The sequence below is a fragment of the Oncorhynchus clarkii genome, chromosome 3 (genome assembly GCF_045791955.1).
Source record: "Oncorhynchus clarkii lewisi isolate Uvic-CL-2024 chromosome 3, UVic_Ocla_1.0, whole genome shotgun sequence".
NCBI lineage: Eukaryota > Metazoa > Chordata > Actinopteri > Salmoniformes > Salmonidae > Oncorhynchus > Oncorhynchus clarkii.
This window is the reverse complement of record NC_092149.1, coordinates 18,286,375-18,297,012: the sequence shown is the minus strand read 5'-3', so window position 1 is coordinate 18,297,012 and position 10,638 is coordinate 18,286,375. Positions and strand designations below refer to the sequence as shown.

General features: G+C 42.6%; 1 protein-coding gene across 1 annotated transcript; it reads left to right on the top strand.

Moving 5' to 3' along the window:
* The first annotated feature begins 2,858 nt into the window (after window positions 1-2,858).
* LOC139389982 (small ribosomal subunit protein eS19) lies at window positions 2,859-8,632 on the top strand. The gene is made up of 6 exons (XM_071137053.1): window positions 2,859-2,899; window positions 3,816-3,886; window positions 3,977-4,077; window positions 4,283-4,466; window positions 7,515-7,569; window positions 8,563-8,632. Exons 2-6 carry the CDS (start codon window positions 3,816-3,818, stop codon window positions 8,605-8,607), a joined length of 456 nt encoding a protein of 151 aa, XP_070993154.1. The 5' UTR covers window positions 2,859-2,899; the 3' UTR covers window positions 8,608-8,632.
* Window positions 8,633-10,638: the final 2,006 nt, after the last annotated feature.

Sequence of the window (10,638 nt, the reverse complement as noted above, 5' to 3'; positions counted from 1 at the left end):
AGTAAAGGAAAAATAAATGAAAAGGGAGACGCAGAGGCAGGAAGTTGAGGGGGGAGAGATTGTTCAATATTTTTTCTAGGTATTGGAGACCTGTACGGGTACTTGGAGAGTGAAAAGGTCAGCGTAGACTGGACCTGACAGAGCACTCACTGAGGATGTAACGGCTCTCCTCTGTCTGATGATCAGGAATCATCGGACCAACACACAGCGTGGTAAGTGTTCATAGTAAATTTAATTAAATAAACTGAACACTGAATGACAAAAAAAAACAAAGCGAGTGAATGACACGAAACAGTCCTGTAAGGTGAAAAACACACACAAAAAAAAAAACTACCCACAAACACAGGTGGGAACAGGCTACCTAAATATGGTTCTCAATCAGAGACAACGATTGACAGCTGCCTCTGATTGGGAACCATACCAGGCCAAACACATAGAAATACAACACACAGAACAAAACATAGAATGAAAACATAGAATGCCCACCCCAACTCACGCCCTGACCAAACCAAAATAGAGATATAAAAAAAGGAACAAAGGTCAGGACGTGACAGAGGATGTGAGCACCATGCAAACACAGTGTAGAGAGGGTAGGCTCTGTGAAACAGACCGCTAACATCACACACTGCAGCAGACAGACAGAGCAGGAGACATTGGTGTGAACTTGCTTGAGTGTGATTGACAGGTAATTTCAGAACATTTTCAAACAATGGGCTCAAATTAACAAAGCGTCTGGATATTGAAATAGCAGATTTAGCTCTGTAATATGCCACCTGTCTCCTCAGAATAATGAGTTTGACTTTTTCAGGACATCCAGACGACAAGTTGTCCGTTTTCATAATAATTATGACTGACTGGAATAATCGTTTTATACAGCTGCATAATCAGTTGATACAGTTGTCTCCTGTCCTGCTCCTTGAAGAGCCTTGAAATAATTAATGGAGTTTATTCCACCTTATGTGGCTGTCTTCGGTTTGAATCTGTGACTGGTCGCTTTCAATGTGATTAATTTACTTTTGTTAATCAATTAAGCATTGAGAGACAACACAAGCATACCGACGCACAGCCACACTACACAGGCAGAGCTTTAGATCAGATAGTAGGAAGCTCAATGGATGACAGAAAATGTGATAGAGAATATAATGGAAGGAGAATGGATAGAGAACAGAAGGTGATTTTGTGGACCCCAGGAAGAGTAGCTGCTGCTATCGCAACAGCTAATGGGGATCCTAATAAAATACCAAATAACAGTTGAATAAATGAGAAAATACCAAATGACCTGATATGTTGGGGATGTATAGATGTGGATAAGAGCGTCTGCTACATGACTAAAATGTAAATGTAAATATAAGTCTATGACAGTTCTAATCTGTCCTCTGTAAACCTTCCCTCGTTCTTTACCTCCCTATCTCTTCCTCTCCCTCTATTCTTCTGTGCTGACTGACAGAATAAACTCATAAACCGTCATTACCCTCTCTGCCCACCTATCTCCTGGTCGTGTCTATACAAACATATCAATTGTTTCAATGTTGAAGCAGTGCTAACCTTTCCACCGAGCTGTGCAAAGGTCACCACAAGCATTGTAAATAAGTAAATAAAAAAGACCAAGGTTATAGTTAACACATATACTCCCAGACACAAACACTCAAGTCAACCGAACATGTGCAAATGCACACACACACACACACACACACACACACACACACACACACACACACACACACACACACACACACACACACACACACACACACACACACACACACACACACACACACACACACACACACACACACAGACAGAGAGAGAGAGAGAGACACTCAAACGTGTGTAAACATAATGGCGCTGATGGAAGAGATGATGAACAGAGAAAAACAATTGAGAAAAATAAGAGAGGGACAGGGAGGGCAAACCTTTATCTACCGAAGGGTTTGGGCATTGTTCTGTGAAAAAAGCCCATGTTCACTGTGCCTGGTTTCAGGTAGCAGTGCATTTATTTTTCCACTACTATTTCTAGGATAATAACTAATTAAGCAGCATTGTTTTTTTTTGCACATTTTTTGGCAAATAAAGAAAGATTGTTGCATGTAGAAAGAATTCAAAGGAATTTGATCATGATCTCTGTCAGTAGGCTATTTTTGGAAATCCCATAACAATAAGATATGGTTATATATAGTATGTATAAACTGGAAGTAGAAGCCTAATTGTTGTTGTCCATTGGTTTACTCCAATTAGGGGAGGGATGGTAGGGTTAGGGGGAAAAAAATAAGGAAAATATATATTTAAACAAATATATGTATTTTATCTATATATTTACCCCAAAAATATGGAGGATTGAAAATGATGCAGACAATGACATTGATGGAGGCCACAATCTATCTGCAATATTAAAGCTGAATAATTAAGAATAAGATATGGTTACAATGCATTTCACAGATCTTCAAATACTGACAGGATATGTCGCAAGATTATTATTATAATAAAAACATCATTTTTTGAATTACAGCATCTTGGTTATTGCATTCACTGTGCAGACTATAGTAACATTAGATATTAGTATTCTATTGATGCAATAAAACAGTACTTCCATATACCACAAAAAAAACGGCTAATTAATTCCTATTGCTGCTCCAGGGCACGTGTCTCTTCTTTTGCAGACAATTTCATAATTCAAGGCTTTTGATTGTGATGTAGCCTTAACCTTGGGCACTGAAAGCTGCTTTGAAATGCATCAGGTTCTACTCTGATTGGGCTAGAAATTCATCAACAGGGCATCTTGTGATGAAGATACCGACGTACAGGGTGAGATCATATCTCGCGAGAATGAACGCGATCCGCCCGTTTAAACACGGGCTGGAAACCCCGTCTTACCCTCTTCCTCTCGCTGTCCACAAGCAAGGTAAAGGATGTCTGTTCTCTGGCCTTATTTGACCAACTGTATGACATTTTCGTGATAATTATTCTCCCATTGCTGACCGCGTATACATTAAACAATCATTTAACAAATACAGTGTTTTCCGGAAAGTCTACAGTGTCTACACTGTAGATGATTTAGCATATATAAAATTGCATGCGGCACTCGCACATACCTTCCAGTGATGGCTGCCCCCATTCCTCTGCGTTGAGGCCTAAACATTTCGCGTTTTGTTTGTCCACTTTAGACAATACAATTATGTTATCTGCGCTAACGGTGTCCTCCATTTGAATGTGTTACGCTCGTCTGGTGTTAATTTGTGATCCTTATACTGTCTGGATGTCTGCCTCGAATTTCTGATGTGGTTACAGGTCTCGGGGTTATACTGAGGTTCATTGCTAGCGTTGTGGCTAACTCCAGCCAGTTAATTACCATCACATGTTATTTAACGGTAGCCGGTTTGTTGGTGAGCACTTTTGCCCAACTATGCCTTGATATCAGTTATTTGCTTAACAGACTTCAGATAATTCAAGATTTTGCACTGAGGGATTTATATCATCACGAGGTGCATATTTTCAATCGCCACTCTGACAGGAAGGTAGGTAGCCTATAATTAGCTAGCCAACTAAAACATCTTACTAGTTAGCTAGGTAGTGATGTTTGCAGAAACTATCAATAGTAGTGTATAGACGTGTAATCATCAGTTAAACTTTTCTGATTATTGGGGCTGTCGAGTCATCCTATCGTCTGCACATAACTATAACTAACGTTAGTTAGTTGAGTAGCTAGGCTACATATTTGGATGTGCTCAGGACCTCAATCTACCCAGGACATTCGTTGCAGTCTACAACCATCATTCATGCATTGTACCTCATACTGAAGTTCTCTACCTCTCTGACAGATGCCTGGTGTCACAGTGAAAGACGTCAACCAGCAGGAGTTTGTCCGTGCCCTGTCGGCTTTCCTGAAGAAGTGAGTCGCATACATGTGAAGCCATGTTCAATTCTTGCTTAGGAATGCATTGAGCTTTTCTGAGTGATTAACATGCTTTTCCTGTTCCAGGTCAGGAAAGCTGAAGGTCCCAGATTGGGTGGACATTGTCAAGCTGGCCAAACACAAGGAGCTGGCCCCCAGCGACGAGAACTGGTTCTACACCAGAGCTGGTATGATTTTGATCATCGACATTCTTCCCTTCAGGACTACCTGTCTGCTCAGGCCGTTAGTGTAGTATGGTAGATCCAATCTGTTATTGGCATTGGTTTAGACCCAAATTGCCCCCAAATGATTTTCCTCACTGTTAGTACAGAAGTATGGAACAAGGTCACTGACTGACTAGCAGTGGTGTTGACCCCTCTTCTTCTTTCCCAGCTTCCACAGTGCGCCACCTGTACCTGCGTGGGGGTGCCGGTGTGGGCTCCATGACCAAAATTTATGGTGGTCGCCAGAGGAACGGTGTGTGTCCCGCCCACTTCAGTGTTGGCTCCAAAAACGTGGCCCGCAAGGTGCTGCAGGCCCTCGAGCTTCTCAAGATGGTCGAGAAGAACCCCAACGGGTGAGTAGAACCACGCTGGTTAGAACGTTCCTAGACACTGAGCCAATGTTGACATTCTCATTGGTCCTTGTGGTTAGGATTAGGGAAAGCAAGCCGATCCTACATTTCTACTTCTATTGAGAACCGAGTGAAACACCAGATATGAGCTGTTTTAGTCACCTAGTCCTGGACCCAGAGCACCGCTGGGTTGTGGATTATACATTCGGTTTTCATGCAACGCTTAACAAAGACCAAATGTGTTGCTAACATTTTTCGCCCCTTGTTGAAACCTTTTTGTGCCCACTGAACAAAACCGTATACAGACAAAGCATCTTACAAGTGCTCAATTTCATTATCCAGATTCCATGCAAATAACATACATGTACTATTGTGCTCTGACCAGGCTCATTCAGATTTGATACTTGATTTTGTAGCTTTGTAGCATTTTCTGCACATGGTGGGGCACATTTCATCTTATGGCGGTTGTGTAGTGGTGTCATTGCCAAAGTGTTCCCGTCTCTGGTAGTCGACCTGTATAAGGGATGTTGATGTTGCCGCTAGAGGTCGACCGATTACTCGGAAATCGGTATTTTTGGGTGCCAATTTCCAATTATTTAAAAAATAAAATAAATATTTTATTTATTTTTTTATACCTTTATGTAACTAGGCAAGTCAGTTAAGAACACATTCTTATTTTCAATGACGGCCTAGGAAATGTTGGTTAACTTCCTTGTTCAGGGTCAGAACGACAGATTTCCACCTTGTCAGCTCAGGGGTTCCAATCTTGCAACCACACAGTTAACTAGTCCAGCGCTCTAACCATTGCAGTCCACGAGTAGCCTGCCTGTTACGCAAATGCAGTAGAAGCCAAGGTAAATTGCTAGCTAGCATTAAACTTATCTTGTAAAAAAACAAATCAATCAATCATAATCACTAGTTATAACAACTAATCCAGTTTAGCAGGCCATATTAACCAGGTGAAATGGTCATTTCTCTTGAGTTCATTGCACGCAGTCAGGGTATATGCAACAGTTTGGGCTGCCTGGCTCATTGCAAACTAATTTGCCAGAATTTTATGTAATTATGACATACATTGAAAGTTGTGCAATGTAACAGCAATATTTAGACTTAGGGATGCCACCCGTTAGATAAAATACAGAACGGCTCCGTATTTCACTGAAATAATAAACGTTTTGTTTTCGAAATGATAGTTTCCGGATTTGATTATATTAATGACCAAAGGCTCGTATTTCTGTGTGTTATTATGTTATAATTAAGTCTGATTTGATAGAGCAGTCTGACCGAGCAGCAGCAGGCCCGTAATCATTCATTCAAACAGCCCTTTCGTGCATTTTGCCAGCAGCTGTTCACAAGCACAGCGCTGTTTATGACTTCAAGCCTATCAGCCTAATGGCTGGTGTAACCAATGTGAAATGGCTAGCTAGTTAGCTGGGTGTGCGCTAATACTGTTTCAAACGTCACTTGCTTTTAGATTTGGAGTAGTTATTCCCCTTGCGCTGCAAGGGCCGCAGCTTTTGTGGAGCTATGGGTAATGATGCTTCGAGAGTGGCTGTTGTCTATGTGTTCCTGGTTCGAGCCCAGGTAGAGGCGGGGGGGGGGGGGGGACAGAAGCTATACTGTTACACTGGCAATACTATAGTGCCTATAAGAACATCCAATAGTCGAAGGTATATGAAATACAAATGGTATAGAGAGAAATAGTCCTATAAATACTATATTAACTACAACCTAAAACCTCTTACCTTGGAATATTGAGGTCTCATGTAAAAATGAACCACCAGCTTTCATATGTTCTCATGTTCTGAGCAAGGAACTCAAACGTTAGCTTTTTTACATGGCACATATTACTTCTCCAACACTTTGTTTATTAAACCAAATTGAACATGTTTCATTATTTATTTGAGGCTAAATGGATTTTATTGATGTTTTATATTAAGTTAAAATAAGTTAATTCAGTACTGTTGTAATTGTCATTATTACAAATAAATACATTTAAAAAAATCGTCCGATTTGAATCGTTATCGTTTTTTGGGGTCATCCAATCTGTATCAGCGATGAAAAATCATAATCGGTTGACCTCTAGTTGCTACACTAGTCATACTGTTCTGTTACTGCATGCCAAGTCTTGGTCCGACAGCTTTTACCCCAAAGCCATTAGACCGCTGAAAAGCTAATCAAATGGCTAACCATCTGCTTTGCCCCCCTCTTTTACACTGCTACTCTGTTTTATCTATGCATATACATATTACCTGGACTAACCAGTGCCCTTGCACATTGACTCTACCGGTACCCCCTGTCTGCATATACATATTACCTGGACTAACCAGTGCCCCTGCACATTGACTCTACCGGTACCCCCTGTCTGCATATACATATTACCTGGACTAACCGGTGCCCCTGCACATTGACTCTACCGGTACCCCCTGTCTATGCATATACATATTACCTGGACTAACCGGTGCCCCTGCACATTGACTCTGTACCGGTACCCCCTGTCTACGCATATACATATTACCTGGACTAAACGGTGCCCCTGCACATTGACTCTGTACCGGTACCCCCTGTCTATGCATATACATATTACCTGGACTAAACGGTGCCCCTGCACATTGACTCTGTACCGGTACCCCCTGTCTATGCATATACATATTACCTGGACTAACCAGTGCCCCTGCACATTGACTCTGTACCGGTACCCCCTGTCTGCATATACATATTACCTGGACTAACCAGTGCCCCTGCACATTGACGCTGTACCGGTACCCCCTGTCTGCATATACATATTACCTGGACTAACCAGTGCCCCTGCACATTGACTCTGTACCGGTACCCCCTGTCTGCATATACATATTACCTGGACTAACCAGTGCCCCTGCACATTGACTCTGTACCGGTACCCCCTGTCTATGACCTTGCTACTGTTCTACTGCTGCGCTCTATTTGTTACTTTTTACTTTCACTTATTTTTCGGTTGTATTCGGCGCATGTGACCAATAAAATGTGATGAATTTGTTCTGTTTCTGACCGACTGAACCTCTTGTCTCGCAGTGGTCGCAGACTAACCGCCCAGGGAACCAGAGATCTGGACAGGATTGCTGGCCAGGTGAGGCCCTTTTCTTTACTCCACCAACAGTGTTTGGTTACTTTTCTTCTGGGGAGCCCATGGGTTGTGCAGGCCTGGCCCAGACGAAGGCAAAACAAATTGGTTAAATCAGGACCGTGGGATAATTTGGTCAAATGAGGGAAGGGACTTATTTTGTCCTTTAGATTTGATCTAGTCTGCTTGGGGAATTGAAACTAGTAACCTTTCAGCTATTGGCCCATCGCTCTAACCGCTAGGCTATCTGCTGCCTTGCCTGGCTGGAATAAAGGCCACAAGGCTCACCGGTACCTTAACGTATCAGGCCTGTGGGCCCTTACCTAAAAAGTAGACTCAAACATGTTTTGTTCCAAAAAATAAGTTTATTTCATCACTAAAACATGTCACCCTGCACCTTGATGGTAGAACATCCCACAGTGCATGTAATGAGAGCATTAGCACAGTGTTGCCCAAGCATTTTGAATTAGGCCAGCTGTCCTTGGTCTAGCTATAGTCTCTAACTTTGCTCCTGAGCCTCACAGCCTGCATAATGTGGCAAAAACAAACAGCAGCTCAGCCCCTGTCGGCAGCAATCTGTCTGCCTAAGAAGAACAACGGTGTGACAATCCAAGGGTAAACAAGCAGAGGGAATTTCATGCTGACTGAATCCACCGTATGGTGCAGCTTCTCCCTCTTGATCCTTTGTGATGAGCTGAATTTAGATGCACTAACCTGGCCCTCCCTGGCTGTTACATGGCGGCGTCATCGCTTTGCTCCCCCCTGTAGTGTTTTTGATGGCTTAAGAAATAGTTTTTATCCCAAGGAGCCAGGTATGGCATGTGTTGTCGTGACATGACTGGCGTTTCTGTGGGGTTCTAGTGAACTCAATGTCCAAGTTTTATTCCAGTGTGATGTGGGCCTCATTACTTTGTTTAGATCGAGAGCCCACTTACTCACTGGAGTAACCTCTGAACAAATCTGCAGCACTAAATGTCTTGTTTTGATTTGCTTCCCCAGGTTGCAGCTGCGAAGTTGCCCCCGAAGGCTGCCCCCACAGTTTAATAAATATTTTTTGGAGAAGGTAAAATCTTGTCTGTGCTTCTTTCAAACCTGAGCAGGTTGCATTTGGACAACAATGGATGGAACCTCTTTGTGGTTGGGTCCATGGGTTATTGGTTTTGCATACCAATGTTAGATATGGAACCTCTTTGGTCTTGATGTCATTGGGGAACTGGATTGATGAAGTGTAGGAGTTTTTGGTATGGCAGTCTTTAGTCTACAGAGTGGTTTTTGTTGAGAATTCCAATAAACTTCCAAAATATTACTCGCCTCATGAGCTTAGTTCAATTCTTACCCTGTCATAATGGTAACACAAACTATTTGTCATTTGAGTTTAACTGCATAGATGTTATCTGTCATCGTGGTCTATGGGCTGCTAGTTGTCGTGACACCGGCCATGGGAAGATTCTTACGTGTATGAGAATATGGCTTGACACGACGGTGCCATCTAGAGGAGACTGAAGACTACTACAGTTCACCCAGCAGAAATGTCTCACGAGGAGGGGTTTGAGTGCTGTGCAAAGTCTGGTGTTTTCTGTCCAAATGTGATTTGGACTTCCTGAAATGCACAGTGATGTCCTCTAACTACCGGAGGAAGAGGTGATGCGAGCTGTTTTGAGCTCTAAAATCTGTCATAAGGCCAATCTGTTCCTATGGTTTTATTTTGGACCTAAGCTTGTCACCTGTCATATCTCTTCATTCTATACAGAGCTGTTGCCAGATAATTGAATGTTAATTTCTCTACCATAAGCCACTTCAAACGTCATTTTCTAGAATTTGTCAGTATGTCAAGCTGGTCTCACAACCGCAGACCACGTGTAACCACGCCAGCCCAGGACTTCCACACCCGGTTTCCTCACCTGCTGGATAGCTGATGAAACTGGGGGTTTGCACAACTGGATAATTTCTGCACTGTCAGAAACCGTCTGAGAAGCTCATCTGCATGCTCGTCCTCACCAGGGTCTTGACCTGACTCCTGTTCGGTGTCGTAACTGACTTCAGTGGGCGAATGCTCACCGACCACTGGAAGAGCTCTTCATGGACCAATCCTGGTTTTTACTGGGCAGATGGCAGACCGCGTGTATGGTATCATGTGGGTGAGGGGTACTCTGTTCACAAACCCCATGGTGGGGTTATGATATGAGCAGGCATAAGCTACAGACAACGAACACAATTGCATTTTATCGATGGTAATTTGAATGCGCAGAAATACCATGAGATCTTAAGGCCCATTGTTGCACCATTCATCCTCCATAACCTTATGTTTCAGCATGATAATACATGGTCCCATGTCGCAAGGATCTGTACCCAATTCCTGGAAGCTGAAAATGGCCTGCATACTCACATGTCACCCATTGAGCACGTTTGTGATGCCATGAAACATTACATTCAAATAATGTAGGATTCCATTCATTCCTATGGAAAACTCTGGCTTCAAAGCTTCCCATTGGCCAATGCATAGCGTTTGCAATCTAGTGTTCATATACATGATTGGTCCAGACTGGCTGCCTCTTATAAAGGCACGATGGGTCTTTACCACTTTAAGTCAATACCTGTATTTCCTCAGTCACTAAAATACACAGGCCCAATGCTTATGATTCCTTGCCACCTATTGGGTTGCCATCCAAAGATGTGACTTGTCTTTATGGTCTCTCATGCTAGAGGTGGAACAAGACATCTTTTCATTTGTATTTATTTAACACTTGGAAGCAGGACTGGACAGGTGTTAGCATGGCAAAATATGAACTAAACCCCTGCAATACGACATAAGCAGAGGATTTAATTAACCTAATGCCTTATGATATTGTTGTACCTCAGACATCCACCAGAGAGCGACACAGTACAGGGAATGTTTTCACCTATTGGGTTGCCATCCACGAGATGACAAGTCATTATGGTCTCATGCTAGAGGTGGAACAAGACATCTTTTATTTTTATTTATTTAACCTTTATTTAACTACGCAAGTCAACAAATTCTTATTTACAATGACGGGCCAATTGTGCGCCACCCTATGAGACTCCCAATCACAGCCG